General features: G+C 41.4%; 1 protein-coding gene across 1 annotated transcript; it reads right to left on the bottom strand.

Annotated features, from left to right (window-relative positions):
- Window positions 1-832: 832 nt before the first annotated feature.
- Window positions 833-12267, bottom strand: LOC149300435 (epimerase family protein SDR39U1-like). The gene is made up of 6 exons (XM_089485186.1): window positions 12252-12267; window positions 10295-10401; window positions 9281-9363; window positions 7474-7595; window positions 1657-1812; window positions 833-1251 (listed from the first exon to the last, which is right to left on the bottom strand). Exons 1-6 carry the CDS (start codon window positions 12265-12267, stop codon window positions 833-835), a joined length of 903 nt encoding a protein of 300 aa, XP_089341312.1.
- Between the last annotated feature and the right edge of the window lie 8606 nt (window positions 12268-20873).

Here is a 20873-nt window from a genome sequence, read left to right as displayed (position 1 = left end):
AACAGATCTCTTTAAAAAGCTTTTGCTCATCACATGGCCAAGAGTGGCAGAGCTGCTGCACTACACATCGGAGCGGTCCACTTAAAGACTTTTATTATTAGCAGTAGCCCAATGCGAGAGCCAAACATTTCTTTCAAAGTAAGCAGCGTTTTTTGCTACTCTTGTCAGTTATTGTGAGGCTGATGGGAGTCTCATTAATGAGCCAGACAAATCTGATTCCAAACTCTGTCCTAGGTTTATGCATTATCTTAGCACCTGGATGATTGTTAGACATAGCTTTGCACGGTATCTGCATCATTAACCTGGCACAATAATTATTGTAATACTTTACCTTAATTCTAGTAGGACCACAGACTGTAGGTTGTTAAGCAGTTTAGAGGTAAAATAACCAACTGTGTTCTCTTAGTCGTGCCAGTTTTAAAAGGCTTCCAGGAGAAAAACATGCATCACCCTTAAGACAGTCTTTATTTAAATACAATACACAGTATATTACATGTTAAAGGTATACCATTCAATAATTTGCAGTTTACATATCCAGCCACCTTACCTTAGGTCATAGATATACAGAGTACCTTCATTCCCAACAAACCGCCCTTAACTACCAGTAAATACCTCTTTCAGTATACACCAATAATAGACAGGAAAAGCTATGGATTTCTTGGTTCTTACAGTAGCTTGTAGTGATTGTTATGCAACCTCTTCTCCTGTGAATGACAGTATACAACAGCGACTGTTACTTCGCTGCTCACAGTGGGCGCCTGTGTGTCCACCTAGTAACACTTAGTAGAAACCAACTGAAAACTGGTTTTTGATGTTCTTGTCCACTTTATACTTAACTCAAGAGTTCTGAAAGGGCTGAGCTGAGGTCTGGATACAAGAAGGTAAATCCACTTTCCAATGTATTTTTGGGGGCAACTCTCTGACCTTCCAGCAGCATAACTGCTCTGTCCTGCCCCAGAAGGGCCTGGATAGCAAAGGCCGGTGCAGGAAGGATGGCAGGACGCCTCAGAGCCTGGCTCAGGGCATGAGTGAAGTCAGCATTAGTATCTGTGATTGAGGAAGGGGACACTGCATTCAGAATGCCACCACACCTTCCCTCCTGTTCTATTACTTGACACAACAGTTGGCATAAGTCTTCAATGTGAATCCAAGGAAAAGGCTGCTTCCCAGAGCCCACCGGTCCTCCAAGGCACAGGCGGAACGGCCAGAGCATAGAAGACAGTGCACCCCCATCACGACCCAAGACCACACCTTGAGGAAAACACACCTTTTCAGTTTAAGTGCAAACATTTAGCAACATATGTCTATTTTGCAAGTAGGACCATCCAGTTTGGAATCTGCATTGAGGTGTGTTGGTTACCTTCCCTTACAACCATCCACAGCAAAACTAACGCATGTCTTTGTTCACGTATCCAGTGGTCTATGTTTCAAAATTATACATATAGGGGTTACTACCAAATTAATGTATAACACACAGAGGAACTATGTATAAAGAGAAATTCTGGAACAGGAACAGCTCAGCTTTTACTATTTTACACCTGAATTGCAACCCCCAATGAGTATAAGCAATTTACTTAAGCACAATTAGGGACTGTGGGAAAACATAAGAATAAACTGTTGAAATGTTTTTTTATCATTTCAATAACCCATACTCACCTGAGCGAACTCTCACCAGCTGTGTTTTAAAATCACGCTCTGTGACTCCCAACTCTGCTGCAGCCTCCCAGTCCCTCACTAAACGAGATAAAAAGTCAGCATCGCCCCCAGGACTGTCTTCAGAGTATTGTTGAGTACGACTGGGAGGATAAAAACCTGTAGAACAATAAAAGTGTAGGTGATTTTTTTTTCTGTACATACAAGCCTAGCTTGCGGCTGTTAGGTGGTTTTGCGCGTTCACATGTTAACTTTTTTTCTTTTAAGTACATGTTATTTAGATAATGGTTTCTATTGACAATATTTAGCAGTTTACTGGAAATGCCACTGTGCCCTGTGTCCTTGAAGACTCCAACTAAAGAGTTTCTGGTAGGGAGGTGAGCTGGCCTTTCATTGCCTCCCATAAACACTACAGAGGTTCCCCTAGGAAACTTGGCCCGCCCTCTGGTTTTCGCTATTGAGGAAAGGAAGGGACCACATATCCCCATGTGAGGAGCTTGATCTGTGAAGAAGATTGGTGACCCAGGTCCACTGTGATCTCAACATCACATTGGCAAGAAGCACTGAGCATCAGCCGCACAACAGGAAGCATGACGCCTTGAGCTTTGGAAAATAATAATAAAGAATTAATGCTGGGGACTAGAATTATTCCTTTTAAAACACACAAATATACACGTGTTTATATATAATGTGCTTGTGTGTATGTATAAATACCCATGGGTTCACAGTGGTTGGTCTCGCTGTCCCTAATGGGCCACTCTGAGCATTCCATACTCATGTGTTTTGGGGTAGAGCCCTGCGCGGGACTGCTTTTTGAATCCCGCTCCCGCTGTTTTGAATCCCGCTCCCGCAATGTGGGTGTTCCGCTCCCGCCACATTTGTGGCCAATCCCGCCTGCTCCCGCCACATTTGTGGCCAATCATGCCCGCCTCCTTACCTGATTTCCCGCGCAGTCCCACAAGGCTGCCCTCGAGTTGTTCCCTCACAGCGTCTCTTCTCTTGCTCCGCCCAGGAACAAGGCGGAGTCACAGGAAGCGACGTAACATCACGTGACTCCGCCATGTTCATGGGCGGAGCAAGATAGGAGACACTGTAATGGAGCAGCGAGAAGGCATCCTTGCGGGACTGTGCGGGATTACCGGGACCCGCAGGTAGAGTGCCTGACCGCCGGCTCCCGCCCGCAGCCCCAGAAAGACCGCGCCCGCAAGTTTTTTGGCGGGTCCCGCCTCCCAGTGCAGTCCTCTATATTGGGGTAAATACCAGGTAAATATATTTGTAATTAATATGTGCTTGATTAAGTTTACGTGTGTATGTATGTATGTATGTATGATAGCTGCAAGCCACTTAGTGGGGAAACACAGCAGGTCAATAACATCACAGGGTGGGGTCTTGGGAACATAGGACAGGGACCTAATTTACACATCAATAGAGAAATCTCTTAAAAAGATATTGTAGAAACCCACACTTTACACTAGATTGGTGAACCTCACCCTTTGCACATCATCCACACAGCATACGCACTTAGCAGCAGATATTAGATAGATGGGATGTTTGTGATTGGTATGAATGATTGTCATCTGTATATTACTGTAACTCTGGTTTTGTCTTTTCTGTAATATTAATCTGAGCAGATTCTAATTAAAGCTCTCTCTCTGGTAAGAATCTTTGGTTGGCTGTTTTATTGTAATATCAGGTAGAAAACCTTAGTAGAACTAGACATATATATCACCTGGAAAAGGGGATAAGGTTATATGTCAGTTCTTGGAGGAGGTAACAAGAGTATTACATTTATCATTAATACACAACACACAATGGATTATTCTCCACACATCAATTGGCGGTATTGGTTTGAGAGAGGGGAAGTATATACAACAATGTGATCACATGCATCCCCGTGACAAGGACAGTGTTGTTACACATTACCTTTGTCTCTGTGTTCTGCCTTCATTTTCTGCTGTAGCTGCAGTCATTTCACAAGTTCCAACCCTGTGTTTAACCCTTAATTGCCCTCCAGTATATACCACCTGAACCCTCCAGACCCCTTCTCTTTTTGTCTACCCCATTTTAAAAATGTATTTATTTATACATTTATACTTTTACTCAGGATTGTGCACAGGGATCTTTGGGCCTAAACCAAAACATTTTTTTTGTATTTTTTCGATTATAAGACTCCCCAAAATCTGAATATTAATTTAGAAAAAAAAGAAAAAGCTTGAGTATAAGACGACCCTATAGGAAAAAAGTTTTACTAGTAAATATTAATTCATGTAAAGTATTTTTTCATATTTAAAAGCTATTAGGATTTGTTTGTTTTTAATTTCCTTTTATTTGCCAACCTGCCCCCCCAGTTATGCACATCTGCCCCTAGGCTTGCCACTCTGCCTCCCTGATATGCCTTATACCCCCCTATATGCCTCCCTGATATGGGATATGCCACTCTGCCTCTAGAAATGCGTTATACCCCTATATGCCACTCTGTCATATAGGGGGTTACAAGACATATAATGGGACAGAGTGGCACATATAGAGGGGGGTATAAGGCATTTACCAGAGCTTCTGACTCCCTGGTGTATGGTGGGGGCGGTGGGTGTTCCGCCGGAACTTCTATGAGCACTGAAAGGTAATGTGACGCTGGTGCTGCGTCATAGAAGCTACGGCGGAAGTACAAGCAGTAGAGGGGGTTGTCTGCGTTCATCGAGCGGATGTTCGGCGGCTGGCAGACAAGAGAATTCCCCGCAGCGATGTGCGTAGACAACCTCCGCTGCTACCGGCACTTACCGGCAGCCTGATATGTCTCGTAACAGCCTGTGAGGATTTCAGAGCCTTACACCCCTAGAGTAGAGCCCTGCAGGGGCTGTTTTCTTAATCCTGCTCCCGCTGAATTTCTGACCATTACAGCCTGCTCCCGAAACGTGTTTCCCACTCCCACAACATATGTGTCCGCTCCCACAAACATTCTGTCACAGCACACTGTGCCCCTGATAGGCCTTATACCCCCTGATATGCCACTGTGCCCCTTCATAGAAACTCCGGCGGAAGTCATTTACAAATATTCATTCCCTCATTCAGATACTAATAATTTACAGAGACTCATTCATTCCCTCAATCACACATACTCGTTCATACAAACTCCCCCACCCCCTTACCTGAACTGCAGATTTCCCGCGCATTCCCTCAAGGCTGCCTTTGCGTTGTTCGCACGCAGCATCTCTTCTTCTGTTCTGCCCAGAGGAAGCAGGAACGGAGCAGAGTCATGTGAGGTGACGTAAATTCACGTGACTCCGCTGTGTTCCTGGGTGGAACAAGAGAAGAGACCCTGTGTGCGAGCAACACCTGGCCCCTCCGAAAAGCAATTATACAGTACAAAAGTTGGCCACCTATTTGGCCCAATGGCTGTGTACAATGCTAATGTATTATACAAAAAGCTGTCACAGGAAAGAAGCATTCTTTTTTGGTTATGGGGATGTTTCATTTTGTGCCCAAAACTCATTCAAAAACCCATGCATGTGGAGTATCAGTCACTGAGAGATGCAGCTGAATGCTTGGTGTTACATGTAATCTGTGCAAACAATCCTAAGAAATAGGGAAAGTCTAGTGAAAAAAAGAAATGGAAATTAAGGTTACGGCTCCAGTTGCGAGGGTTTGGCGACAAGTTTCGATTTGTCCAAATGCTCCTAGTGAAACACCCTGGTCTTTTCTCAAAAAATATATTTTAGTGGGGGGGGTTGAGCTGGGGGGCCGCTACACAAATATATAAACATTTCTTTAAAACATGGTTAGGGAAGCCTCAAAAATCTCAGGTTTTTGGACACAAAACACCCCCAGTAAAGAAGAGGTTAACCATGGACAAGAATCACCACTGAACTAAGATACAGTAAAAATGGCAAAAAGACTCTAGTCACCTATGGGGGTGTAATAAACATGGACTGTAAGGGCCTCTGGGGACGGCTCTTGCTTAAGAAACCCTATTTTGTCTTATCTTTTGTTGGAATGTGTGTTTGTGAAAGTTCTTAAGAATGCGAGCAATGCCAATATACTGCTAGCAGCAATTTCCCATGATTTCATTGTTTATCACTACTGTATGATGTTAAAAAATATATTTTTTAGCTATTGGTTAGGTTTGCCAAGATATATTTTTTGGCAATATACAAAATATTTTAATCATATGTAATCACATGTATAAATGCATGTTTAAGTTCTTCTTGAGGGCACGCGTAATAAACACTGTGTTTTAAACGTATAAAGCTTAAACAGGGGTTAACCCCTCTGGTGGTTAAATTGAATTTACAACATAACTTCAACTATGTAATAAATGTTGAAATTTTGTTGCTACGTAAATAATTGCTGCATTTCTTAAGGCACAAGTGAAGGCTTCATGAATGTTGACATGCAATCTGAAACAATAAGGTACAGATCTACCTAAACTAACCCCTTCAGTCCCCTACGGACGTACCGGTACATCCATAAAACACATTCCAAGAAACCCCTATGGACGTACCTGTACGCCCTGCCCTTCTTGCAGGGGCGATCATGTAACAGCTTCCGGCGTTCGCGATGTTACATTTTTAAATGCCCGCGCATTCCCTTCCGGGTCACGTCACTGCTGACGTCACCCGGTAGGTCCATCATAGTGGCGTATCAGGGGGTTATAAGGCATATCAGAGGGCAAAGTGGCATATAGGGAGGTATAAGGCATATCAGGGGGCACAGTAGCATATAAGGCACAGTGGCATATCAGGGGGGCATAAGGCATATCTGGGGGTGGAGTGGCATATAGGGCAGGGGTGTCCAACCTGCGGCCCTCCAGCTGCTGCAGGACTACATCTCCCATAATGCTCTTTCAGCTATGGGGCTGGCTGAGGAGTATGGGAGATGTAGTCCTGCAGCAGCTGGAGGGCTGCAGGTTGGACACCCCTGATATGGGGGGTATAAGGCATATGAGAGGGCACAGTGGCATACAGGGGGTATAAGACACTAGGGGGGCACAGTGGCAAGCCTAGGGGCAGATGTTCTGGGTGGAGCAAGTAGGCAAATAAAAGGAAATAAAAACAAGAAATGCATTTTTCTCAATGATAGTTTTTATTAAATATGAAAAAATTGTTTACATGTGAATTAATATTTACTAGTAAACCTTTTTTAGGTATTAAAACCTAGTTTGATAAATATTGTGTTTGGGTTCTGGTAGCTTTTATTATTATGTCAGTAAAATAAGAAGGTGATTAGAGAAATCCCATTGTGATAGAAATAAAAGTGTGCCCTGAGTACAATGGCACGTTAATGTATATTTTACATTTTTAATTCTGATGTTTGTTTTCAACACCCAGCTAGTTCATTAAATTATTTTAAATAAAAAAAAAACCAATATGCAAATTGTTCCTTTATCTGATTAATCGAAAAAGTAATTGTTAGTTGCAGCCCTAACTGCCAAGCTATTACATAAGCTCAGTTGGGTTGGCCTTCATAATATAAAACAAAGTAAAGCAATAAAACCTTCTTTTATAAAATAGACCCCTTACTGCTATAAAAAAAGAGATCACCTCGGGTATTTATATCATTTGCTTTTTTTTTTTATCCATTTACCATTTATCCTGGAATCCAACAGTCAAGTACTTGCAAATTTGAACAGACCAGACATAAATATGTCCATCAATGCTCTGCCCCATATGACACAGCACAGAGCCAGAGACTACAAGAACCACAAGCACACTGTGACTGCATTTCACTGGTGAACCAGTGTTTTAGATGCATTTTCTGCTACCAAACACAGTGACAACCTGTGGTTCTTATCCTGATTTTTTTTATGTCACAATTGAAACTTACCCACTCCGGTAACTAAGATCCAAGAGCGTGGAGGGCTTTCTGAACGACTGATAGCCTCGGCCAAAGTGCGTGTAGTGTCAATTCGACTGGAGATAACCTCCTGCTTGAACTGTGGTGTCCACCTGGTGGAGAAAATATCATACATAGCTGAATGCCTGGTGTCCAGAGGAGGAAGTTTAAAGGGCCAGATGCGACCTGTTTGATGCAAGTTTGGCCTTAGCAAATTCTTTAAGCAACAATGTCAATACGGATGAGAATTAGTATAATTTAACAGTGATCAAAGTACTAGACTAAATAAACATCGGCAGTGCGGTGGAACAAAATCACAGCAGTAAACCCTTAAAAGTCGATGGGTGCATGAGGCCTGCAAAACTGGAAAAACAATAGTATCCGATTTATATAATGCCAGCATTACAACAGTAAACAGGACATAACATGTACTGCATTACATGGCAATATGGATTTACAGAAATAAAAGGTAAGGCGGGTTCTGCTGAAACAAGCTTAAAGTCTAAACCAAATTACAGCCATTACTATTAAAGATTCAAACTATACATGTGCAGAGGCACTACTCATTTCAATGACTCATGTGCCTACAAACGGGTTATTGTCGTTGCTTGAGTCCATACTCCACCTTTTGTGATGTCATTCGGGATGATAAACCTCTCAAAAAACATTTTGCCTGAAATTATTTAGAAATCATGTAGTGTATGGTACTTGTTTGCCCAGCCCAGATCTTAAATCAAAGAATCACAGACTTTAAAGTTTTTTGTTGTAAGTACTTTAATATGCATCTTTTAGCTGAGAAGTGGGGGGAGTAAAACCTTACTTTTGGGAGACACTGCAGCTCCAATGCCCAACCCTTCCCATTGTGCTGAAATTAATGGGGTCTGCAAATACATGTGTGTGTGTGTGTGTGTGGGGTCTTGTTAGACTTCATGGGGTCTCAAGTGTACACACGCAAAGAGTTGACATTTCATCACACTATTATCGTCCGTGTTACTCAAGCTGCACGGTAGAGACTGCTGTTCTACCAGACTTATAGCTAGATGACTGAAGCAGAAATATCTCTGGAATGGAAAATGACATTTAACATATCTTCATTTTAATCTTACCTATAAACTATCTAGGTCTAACTTTTATTGTTGAGGCCTGAAACTACTTAATCTAGCAGTCTGTCCTTAAAATGAGCCTCCACTATTCTTCTAAATGTTTATATCCAATATTAACTAAAATGATTTCATAACATTGGACACCTGAGACATTCTCATGAGTGACACATTTCTTATGAAAAGGTTATACTTAAAAGATTATAGAGCTTTGCACAGCTGTATTAGTCTAGTAGCGTGGATGTAACGGAAATGAGCATTGCCGTATGAAATACGTTTTTTATTGAACATTCCATTTTAAGAATTTTAAGCCGTACTAACCATAAAACATATAGGTAAGAACAGCTGCCCATGTATTTGTTTTGTGGTTAGTATTGTTTTTTAATAATAAAGTGAGGTTGAAAGCTCGTTCTTCAAATTAAATTTTAGAAGATTAAAAGAAAACTTGAATTTGAAGTAACTTCATTTTATGGCATGAGATAATCTGTGGGAAACCATTGTCTGGTCTAACATTCACAGCTTCAAACAGACTGGGGTTTATTCATAAAACTGTTACTTGAGGTCAAATATTTAATGAAAGCTGGAGGGCTGCAGGTTGGACGCCCCTGCTCTAATTAAATGCACAGTTGTATTTTCGTGTGCTGACACTGCAGGCTATATGAAGGAGCAATGTTACTAAAACTGCCTTTTCTCCTCACCTTTTGAGTGGATTCAAGACATTTTCACCAGCCAGATTAACAACTGCATCGCAGTTTGGAATTCCTTTCTTAGAGACATCATCCTATCAGACAACAGAAGGTAAACATGTCAGTTATAGATCAATAATGCTCAAAAGATAAGTACTACCCGCACCATAGTCAGGAACATATTTTAAAGAGGCACTCCAATGCACCCATACAGCCCCAACACAGAATGCATATTAAAGAGCTTTACTACTACTGGGCTAATTGCTGAATGTACCAGTTGCCTGGCTGTAGGGAAAGGAGTGCAACTAATGAATTGGAACCAGCTGTAAGCACATGTCCTCATGTAATCCATCAAGACACATGAAGATTTGCCAAGAAGGAGGTGACATAGCTGGTATACCAGCGTACCAAGCCAGGACCTGGCTCAGCTAATGTCTCAGCCCTCCCACTCACCCCTAGTGACAGATGTCAGTAAGCGGTCACACAGTAAGTCAATCTGCAGTATTTCAATAGCAATTCCTATTCTGACTAAACAGGGGTCACTGACACAAACCCAGCGTTTTTTGAGATACCTGGAGAAAAAAAGGCCTACCCGTTCCTTTAAACACACAGACTTTCTTATAGTTCTAATGATTACTAGTACTTTAATGATTGGTTACTTGGGAGTTAGATTTGCAAGTACCGCAGAACCACACTTAGAAGAAAGGTGTAGTATTTGTTATTGCCTGCTTAGATGGATTACAATGGCTTCCATACAAGCATGATGTCATCAACTGGGCGGGGCTGGCAGGTACATAAAAAGACAGTTGACAGTTGTTTTTCTTTGAATGGTTAGCAGACAGTATAATAAAAGGATCAGTTACATATTGAAATGGTCATTGCATTATTATGTTATTAAGGTCATAACAAAAGGGACATGCATTGGATAGAATGATTATTTATTAACCCAAGAATAACTACATGTACCCTTTATTTGGTCTGTAGTGTCATTAATGTAAAGGAAACACATGGGTTCACTCATCTTACCCATGTAATTCTCCTCTCCCCAGGTTTACGGGAGATGACAGTGACTTTGTGACCTCTTTTATTCAGTAACTGCAATAAGAATTTCCCAATGAAGCCACCACCACCACCTGCAGGAACAAATTGTTACCATTTTATTACATAACTCCATCTACACATTGAAATGTGTTTAACCATAAGAATATTTCATTTGAATATTTATAACATTCAAAAAATGCAACACAAAGGTAAAAGTGTATTTTGTACCCAGACGAGGGATTCTATGTTTGACATTTTCCTGTAAAATATATATATATATATATATAAACACACACACATGTATGTATGTGTATATATACACATTGATTTCCCTCATCAAATCCTGCAGCTTTCCCCTGAAATCCACCCATTCCTCACTCAAGAAACGGCCAGAATACTAATACACTCCCCTGTGATATTCTGCCTGCATTTTTGCAATTCCCTACTAACTGGTCTCCCCCGCCTTTTACTGCTCCAGTCTGTCCTCAACACTGCCGCTAGATTGATCTTTCTTTGTTACCTTACCTCATCTGCCGCTCCTCTCTGTCAACCGCTCCACACCCTTCAGAGTCAAATTCCCGACCCTGACCTACAGAGCCCTCCTATCCAAATACACCCTTAACCGTCTTCTTCGTTGCTCTCACGACCTTCGCCTTTCTTCTACCATCATTACCTCTTCCCACTCCCAGGATTTCACCTGTTCTGTACCCCTTCTCCGGAATTCCCGTCCCCGTTCTGTCAGATTTCATATGCAAATTTCAAAAGCTCTCTGAAAACCTACCTCTTTCAAGAAGCATACAACCTTTCCTCATAACATTCTCAGCCAGCACCGTGTCTAAGCCAGCTTAACACCCGACAACTAAACCAGCTGAACAACCAACAACTTTGACAGCTCATCCTAACTCAACCAACTCATCCTTACCTAAACAGTCCTCTCCTACCGTTTCACTTCCCCATCAAAAGACTAGATTGTAAGCTCACAAGAGCGGGCCCTCTTCTGCTTTTGTACCAGTGTGTCATTGTTTGTGATTTTAAATTTATCCTACCGACTCTGATTGTAAAGCGCTACAGAATCTGCTGGAGCTATATAAATAAATGCAATCGAAGGATGTAATTAACAGGAGCAGTCATTTTATTTATGCCAACTACTAATTTCTCCTCTTATTGAGTGGCAATCGAGATATATGATCGCTGGTGCAGAGCTATAAAAGTTGCTGCTGCAAAACAGTTATTTTAAGTTGGGATATTTTAGGCTCCAAAGAATTTTGGGAGATATGAAAATATATGATACCCACAGTGAAGTTTTCAATTTTGTAAAAGCACATTTCTCCAAGCATATTAAGGCGCTGTTGAGGCTAAATGTGCTCATGGCCCTAGCATCCGATAGGTAAAGAAGTATATATACTCTATATATGTAAGCCCTCGAGCAGGAACTTTGTATAAAAGTAACATAAGGCCAGATAGATGGCAAGCCTACAGGCAGGGTTTTCATCTACTGATGCATCTGTATGTATTAATGTATATTTATTTTGTGAGGTAACTACCTCATTGTACAACACTTGAGTAATTTGTTGGCGCTTAATAAATATTTATATATATATATATATATATATAATCATGCCAAATAATGCAATCTCTACACATGACTTTCTTTACATTTCATACACCAATATATAAAAGGGAGGAGGTGGTATACCAATATTCCAAAACCCAAATTAATATAAAGTGTAAATAATTTCATTTTACATTTCACTAGCAGTACCGCTTTAGTAAAACTTCTATAGGAAACATTACATAACATGAACACACAGCCAGCCCCTCCTCTCAGCGACGATGTACTCTGTGTCATGTCGTGCTGGATATATAGAGTAACGGGTCAGGGAAGCGCCAAAGGTCACCAACAAAAGAACTTTCACCCCACAAATGGACGGTACCATCTCACCTACAATAACCCTCATAGTTGCTGATAGATACGCCAGAAATACCACAGAGTAGAAGGAAAGCTAGAACGGCTGGACGACTATTGAGCTGAAAACAAACGAGATAACTATGGAGAAGGAAGGAATGGAGAGAGCGTCTCGGCACACCAGACAGGTTCAGTGCTTCCACGGTACTTGGATGCAGTGCACCCTTGCGGCTTGGGGGTGTATGTGTGGATCAGCACCCTCATCTCGCCCCAATAACGACTTTGCACAACGAAGAAGCATCGTTTGCGGATGGAGTGCTTGATTGATTTACAAGTTGGTTAAACGGCCTTCTCGTTAAGAAGTAAGTATGCCGTGTCTCAGTGATAAAAATACAAATCCTATCCATATTATTACATACAAAATAACTACAATTTAGCAGTAATTGGGTTAAAATGTGGCATTTTCTTAAAATTTACATAATTTTTGGCGCTTAAGTGCTTGTTACCCAAAACACCTATATTTGATAGATGTTTTGGGTAACAAGTACTTAAGTGCCAAAAATTAAGTAAATGCTCTATATATATATATATATATATATATATATATATATATATATATATATATATATATTTCATTTTATTTATTAAAGAGCACCATACAACAGAATTTGGGCAATCCGTGTGGTGCTTTTCTGCTGGTAATCCATAATTGATCCCAAGTAACTTTATTCAAATTTTTTTATTATAAGATGACCCCCTCAAGATATGCCTTATACCCCAATATGCCAGTCTGCCCCCCCCTACTTACCAATGCATCCCCAGACTTGCCCCCCCCCCCCTGCTTCAGACTCCCTGGTGTCTAGTGGGGCAACCGGTGACAACCTCCCCTTCTACCCTGGCATTTTCGCTGGGGCTTCTATGATGGAAGGTCTTGTTGTCGGTCGTAGAAGCCCTGGCAGAAGTGCACAGACGTCCACCGGCTGCCAGAGAGGAAGATCTGGGTCCCCTGCAGCGCTGCGGGGGATCTGGATCTTAGTCTTATAGTCAGGCCTTTTTTGAGGTCTGATTATAAGACGACCTTGAATACAAGACATGGGGTATTTTTCAGAGCGTTTGCTCTGAAAAAATCCTAGTCTTATATTCGAGCAAATACAGCAATACCTACTACGTATTCATGCCACATCCAGGTGTGAATGAATCTGTAGTAACCCTGATTCTTAAAAACATTCCCTGCCATTAAGATTCTACTTGACTTGTAGAAATCCTGTATCTGCTGTCCATCTGCTAAGAAGACACGGCTTCATTCAAAAGTGCACAAACATTGAACTAGCAATACAGTCTCTGCCATTCCTTCATCCTGAATTCAGGCATAAATGGAATCTAGATGCCCACATGGAAAGGACAATGTTTCATCCAACATTGCTCTAAATCCAACTTATATTATATTATTTATAAACTTTCCAATCTTACTGGTTTTACTTTAAGTTTTCACACAGGTTTCACGCTGGTTGCAAAGCCGATTTCAATGGGAGCGCTTTCCTGCCACTTATTGGCTGCTTCAAACCACAGAGGATCTCAGATGAGGAGGGCAGCTGCTAAGCTGCAGCTTCTACTTCAAGTAAGTACTAGACCCATTGGCTGTTTCTCTAGCTTGACTTTTTGAAGCATGTACTCAGAGTACTTTGTAATGCATTCTTCTTTAGTGGAGCTTGCAGGGACAGTAAATGTTCCCTTTAATAATAAAAATCCTCTTTAGTTTTATGTTTCTGAATAGTGAGAGCACAAAGTCAATAGGATCAAAGGGAGTCCAAGATATGCAAATTTGTTAAACTATTAGCAGTAATACCAAGATGACAAGTATGCAACAAAGAAGAAACTTTGATTCATAGGGAAGTGATGTGGTATCCTGTCTTTTGTAATAGTGGTGCATATGTGTAACTGTTTTTGGTTAATTTCTCAGAACTACGTATTGTAAATTCTGATGTTATATCCCCAGTACTGTCCCTGTACTCTACAGATGTCTCAGACCTTATCTCACCTCTGATCACTCACTCTCATTCTGGCTTTCCAGTCATATTGCACCCACCCTATGAAATGTCCTAAACCGCTCTACCCAGCTGTGTCAACACCTCCAAGTATTTCAACATTCACAGGCAACAAATCTTCTCGAGGATTGACACACCAACTTTCTAGCTAAGGATTTTTCACTAGTTCTTAAGTATACATGCATTATACTTATTTATAGAGCACCAGGGGATTTTGTACGGCTATCACAATAGGGCAGTGGAAATGAAAAATTACTTTCAATTTTATAATATGCAACTTGACAGTGACATTTAACACGTGTTAAAACAAACTGGTACAGAAGAAAGAGCCCTGCTCTTTCACGCTTACAACCTATTTGCATAGATGCCTACAAAATTTATATAATGGTCTATTCACTAAAAGGAGAGTTTTGATTTTTAAGTCACTTACTTCACTATACATTCTTAAGATGTAAGTATTAACTTACGTGCTTATCTTGGAGAAAGCTTCAGTTTGCTCAAGATGTGCATGCTTACTTCTTTACTTATCTTATTATTAAACACTCATCTACAGACACCAGACAAGCCAGAAGGCTTGTTGTTCCCTCAGAAATCTCATGGAGCTGCCACAACCACAAGGGATTCTGGGTAGGTGCATGCAAATAAGGTCAACAATTATCACCTTTATTGCACCTCTTCCCGAGTTTTGTATAAAGGCTGTACTGTACAGCGGGCAATTACTTTACAGGGATCCATGTATAAAGTGGATATAGAGGCAAAAGGTGATCGTTGTTGACCTTATTTGCATGCGCCTACCCAGAATCCCTTGTGGTTGTGGCAGCACCATGAGATTTCTGAGGGAACAACAAGCCTTCTAGCTTGTCTGGTGTCTGTAGATGAGTGTTTAATAATGCTTCTACACACCCCTAAATTTTAGTGGAAGGGTTTTCCATCACCTTTACCCACCATAACTTATGTAATGGTATTACTTATCTTATGTCTCCCTTATTGCTGATTGCTGCTGATGGGTTCTGGCAGGCTTTGTGAGGGTAGGAGAGAAAGAACTTTAGGACAGGAAATTGATTAGATGCTAGACCTGCCACCCTGAAATAGATCTCAGATTCCTCAAGGTTAATGAATTAAAACATATTTCCAAAACCGCTCAGGGGCCCATAGGCACATGCCTACTGTGCTTAAATGTAACACGGCGCTAATCGATAAGTAGTTTTAATTAACGAATACAACCTTTGTTCTTAATGGGTTAAGGTCTTGTCCAGTTTTTAGATTGCTATACTACATCCCACCAGTTATCTTATACTATTCCCATTATACCATAAATATAAATTGTCTGAGCTTTTCTACGTGAACTCAGTTTAAAGACGTGCTTGAAACATTACGGGTGTTTTTTTTTCTGGCGGTGACATTGTATTGTCAGAAAACAACAACAGGTTTTCAACAACAGGGCATCAAAGCTACTTTGTGAATTGTATTTTTATAAGCAGTTCTTCAGTGTTTTTTTGATGATCAAAATATCAGGACCTTGGGGACCTCAGATTATCTTCTATTCATATAACACACAGCCTCCTCTATTCTGTCCTTTGTATTACATACTGGTGCTGTGAACGCTCTTTTCCAGTTACGATGACCAAAAGAATCTCAAGAGTAATCCCTGGGATCCAAAGTTGTTTAGGACAATCTGTTATTTAGGATCTTACTACAGCTGCATTTTCTTTTCTCTGTAAAACAGATTTGTCTTGATTTATATAGTCACAATACTTTGTTTCATTACCTGCTACATCTCTGACCAAATACTGCTTAACACCTATGAAACAATCCAAACTTTGGATCTTAATGAAAGAAGAAATGAAAAGGCCTGAATGTAAGACGTTTCTTGCTTTCACACTCATTTTCTCACTCACTCCATCTCACACTCACTCACACTCTTCCTTTTGCACACATACTCCAAGAGGCCAGAATATTGCAGACAAATTTGCAAAGTGAATCCGTAAAAGCGTGGAACCACAGTGCACATCATGGGGACAGCCTGTCCCCATTACTCAAATCGGGGTAGAGTGTGTGTGCAGAGACTCCAGCCACTTACAGAAGTACCTGGCTAACAGAGCTGGGAGAAGGACCAGAAGAGACCAGAACAACATGAATAGGCAAGAGAAGAAGTGGAGCTGCGGAAAGGAGACAGGGACACAGAAGCTGTCGGCAGGTGTCAAGCAAATAGGCTTGGTCAGCTGTGCATCGATGCCATGGATCTGAGGATTGAATAAAAGACGACTGATTATAAAACAAGGTTTTTTTCTCCGATTATTTTTTTCTGAAAAATCGAGCAAATACTGTACTTCTTGTGCTGGCAGATACTCTGTAGGTAGCAGTTGGGATCTATGATTATGGCAGGTGTGCATATACATATACAAAAGTATTTGCCCCTTTCCGATTTCTTCAATTTTTACATGTCACGCTTAAATGTTTCAAACTAATTTTAATAATAAAGATGTGTAGAAGGAAAATCGCTATCCGACCCTATCTGGTCATGAGGTCACAGAAGAACCCAGTTTAACAAGTAAAGAAGTACAGGCCACACTTGCCTCAGTTAAGGTCACTGTGCACTATTCCACAATAAGAGTGGAACTGTTTTGGAAAACATGGGCCCCATTTACATCTGGCATAAAGCTACAAAAGCATTCCACTGTAAGAACATCATACCAACAGTCACACACGGCGGTGGTAGAGTGATGGTCTGGGGTTGCTTTGCTGCTTCGTGACCTGGATGACTTGTCATAATTGATGGAACCATAAATTCTGCTCTCTACCAGAAATGCTGGAATGTCCAGCAATCAGTTTGTGACCGAAAGTTTAAGCTCAGTTGGGTTATGCACCAGGACAATGATGTGAAGCACACAAGAAAGTCCTCCGAATGGCTAAAAAAAATTTAGGTTTTGGAGAGGGCTAGTCAAAGTCCTGACTTGAATCTGATTGAGGTACTATGAGAAAGGTTGTTCATGAAAACTCTCAAATGCATCTGAATTAAACACACGCAGCTTCCATGAAAAATATAAAGATTTTTATACTGCCTTATCTGATGGGTACTTGGTTATGTGTGGATGACCTGTTTTGTGGGACCAAAAACATGGAATGCATGATGCCCCCTCCCCTGCTCCACAGACTTGTGGGGGAACAAAGTTAGATCCGCAGAATGGGGGAAGCCGATTGCTGTATGACAAATGTTTAGTGATAAACTTAAGAATCAAAAGTTTGGGTGCCAACTCAGGTGGCAAATATTCCTTAACTTTCTGAAAATTAGGATTTTTGGGGTCGAGGGGGGTAAAATTGGGCACTATACCCCCAGGTTGATTTAATTACCCCTGCCCCATTGCACATGGCGCAGGGAAAGGCAGGCAAGCACTGCAGTTATGTTCCTTTTTCCAAATTTATTTATGTTCGCATGCATTGCTCATGCATTTTTGAGCTTCACGTGGCATGAACTCACATGGCCTTAGCCATAGTTGCCAAGAACTCACGTTTTAGTGGAAATGCAAGCTGTTTTGCAAGCGTTACCATGCCAAGGCATGAAACCTCAGTCTTGTTAACCCTTACCTGCCTGGCCACTCAACTTTCTAGGGAATAGTCCCAAGTGATACATTCTAGCTGACTTTTCAAGATATGTGTAGGTGAGCATAAGAAAAGATAATGAAATGTAATCAGGTATATGTAACTGTCCCAGTTATGTTGTGAAGAGCAATTCAAGTCAACCCAAAATCAGGGTGGTAGTATAATCATAATACGTTGCAGATAATACTGAGAGATTAAAAGTTAACATTAGTGTTTAGTTATTGATTTAACTACTGTCAAGGACATTCTGTAATGTTAATTATCAGCAATGGATTTTCCTTTGTACTTTATTAACACATGCCTTTATTTTGATTTGGACGTGTCTCTGTGAAACATCATGTTGCAAGACAGACATAGGTATGCCGTTTGATGTTTTCAGCTCATTTTGGCTTTGGCTTAATATATTTTTAATAAATCATCCCTCCTAGTTTTAGATTATGATCTCTTGTTCTAACATTACTCCTCCTTCAAAAAAGTCCTTAGTCTTCTCTGATAATTTTTATTCTTTAACCATTTGTCATTTAGTAGCCTCTCTCTGAACTCCCACCAGAATGTCAATGGGGTTTGTCCACTAAAGGGAGAGTTAGCATGAGAGTTGCAGTTTCAACTCGCTCCTTTCACTATTCATTAGGAAGGGCCAACACTGGCAAGTTTCTCCAGCGTGAAGGACTGACCTGGCCCTGTATAACTCATAATCCAATGTGTATGACATACCGTGTTTCCCCGAAAGTAAGACAGCGTCTTACTTTCTTTTTATCCCTAAAAGCCCCACTATGTCTTACTTTCGGGGTATGTCTTATATTGGGAAAATTTTTTCGAATTTAATGCTTTCCTACCTTTCCTTTCTTCTTTCAGCTTCTTTTCCTCCTCTTCGCCAGTTCTTGTCTCCTTCCGGGTCAGAGGGCACGGACAGCGGTGGGCGCGGCTTCAGTGTTGTGCGCCGGGATCTGACAAGAAACCCCGGCGCACAACAGCTGTTGCCGCGCAGATCACAAGGGAGCGGTATCGGAGGTCATTAACAGACCTCCGGCTCCCTTGAGTGATTTTAAGCCGGGTTGAACCCGGCTTAAAATCACTCAAGGGAGCCGGAGGTCTGTTAAAGACCTCCGATACCGCTCCCTTGCGAGCCTGCTCCTCCAGCGGCGGACATTACTGTCCGTCTCTGGAGGGGTGCCGGGTGCCGCAGGTTGGCACCCCCTGGAGTGTGGCGCCCTGTGCGGTCGCACACCCCAAAGGTCGGCCCTGCTCTAAGGGGCCGGCCTTAGGGGTCTGCGGCCGCACAGGGTTTAAATAAAAACATCGGGGTTTTTTTTCAACTTTATTTAACATCCTCCATGTTAAATAAAGTTAAAAAAACTTTATTTAACATCCTCCATGTTAAATAAAGTTTTTTTTAACTTTATTTAACATGGAGGATGTTAAATAAAGTTAAAAAAAAACCCCCGATGTTTTAATTTAAATCCTGTGCGGCCGCAGACACGTAAGGCCGGCCTTGGTGGGGACTTCCCGGCCCCTTAGAGTGGCGGACCCGGTCGCAGGTGCGGCGGGCCTAAGGGGCAGGCGCCCCTTATGCCCTGCGTTAATGCGGCCGTAGGCCGTAGGCAAATCCCCCGTGTTTCCCCGAAAGTAAGACATATGTCTTACTTTCGGGGTACGGCTTATATTAGCTGACCCCTCTGAAACTCCCGATACGTCTTACTATCGGGGGTGTCTTACTATCGGGGAAACACGGTAGCTGTCGTCTTCTTCCTCTGCTACTTATGCCTCTAGCTATACAACCCAGCACCCTGCTTGTTTTTTTTTCTGATACTTTGTTGTATTCCCTGCTTCTGTTTAAGTCCTCTGATATAAATGCTCCCAAGTCCCTCTCATCTGTAGTTCCTGACAGCACAGTATCCCCAAGTGCTATATTTTTCCTCTGATCCGTTCTCTTAAATGTATTTAAATAAGTAGCCATTTGGTTTATTCCAACAGGAATGTCTACCCTTTAGCACCCTTTGAGACCTGTTGTAGTGTGTAAGTATGGATCCTAGCTTAGGTACCCCACTAGTAACTAGACAGTTACACCATTAATTACAAACTTTTCAGTCTCCTCTCACTAAGCTATTTGACATCCAAACCCAATGTCAAAGGCCTCATTAGGTTTACATGGAATACAGGAGCAGGTTTTGAGGCTCTGGCAGGAAACTGGTCTTGACCATGCAATTGGATAACTAGGTCAAGCCAATGAGTTAGTCAAACACTAAAGACAATGTGCTAGAGGAACTAGAACAAGAGTGGAGTCGATAAACAAGCCAGTAGTCAGCAACAGGTCATGTTGCAAACAAAGACAATAGGTTAGTTAACTACTAAAGACACAGTATTAGAGCCAATGATCAGCAATGGGTCAGATAAGGTCTTGGGAGTCCATGGCCAAACCAACTCAATGGTCAGCAATGGAAGGGCAATCAGTAGGATCAGGATAAGGTAACTGAGTAAAGAATGCCTGGTTGCCCAGGTGTCAGTTGTTTGCGCAACTGATTTCCAAAGATGGGTGTGCTTCTTTTATGAATATAATACTCATTTGCATGAGCAGCTGGTTGCCCTGCTGTGGCAGCTAAAGGTAGAGAAGGAAGAAGTGACTGCATTCTGCTGTTGGATTCTCCTGTAATGTAGTGTTCGTGACACCCAAACACTGCAATCTATTCATGAAAACTTGTTTTCTCCTCCTGAAGAAGCCACATAAAAGCAAAACAGAGGATTATCATATCATGGAAGTATTGAATGATTTAATTTATGAGAAAAGCCCGTTTTCATTTAGTCCATTTGTAAGTGCATAAATCATACAATACCATCTTTTGCATCTTGTTGAAACAATCTATACTATTGTGTGGTATCTTTTTTTTTGTCCGAACTGCAAGCGCCCGTTTGTGGATTCATACCATGTTGGACATTTGGAGTGTGTTTATCATGGCTTGCAGCTGTATCTAGTTGGGAAGTATTTCCCCTTATATTTATATATCACTTTGTGGCT

The sequence above is a fragment of the Sceloporus occidentalis genome, unplaced genomic scaffold (genome assembly GCF_023333645.1).
Source record: "Sceloporus occidentalis isolate IW3139 unplaced genomic scaffold, rSceOcc1.0.p SCAF_24, whole genome shotgun sequence".
NCBI classification, from domain to species: Eukaryota; Metazoa; Chordata; class Lepidosauria; order Squamata; family Phrynosomatidae; genus Sceloporus; species Sceloporus occidentalis.
Note: the sequence above shows the minus strand (reverse complement) of the source record. Positions and strands in the feature narration are given on the sequence as shown.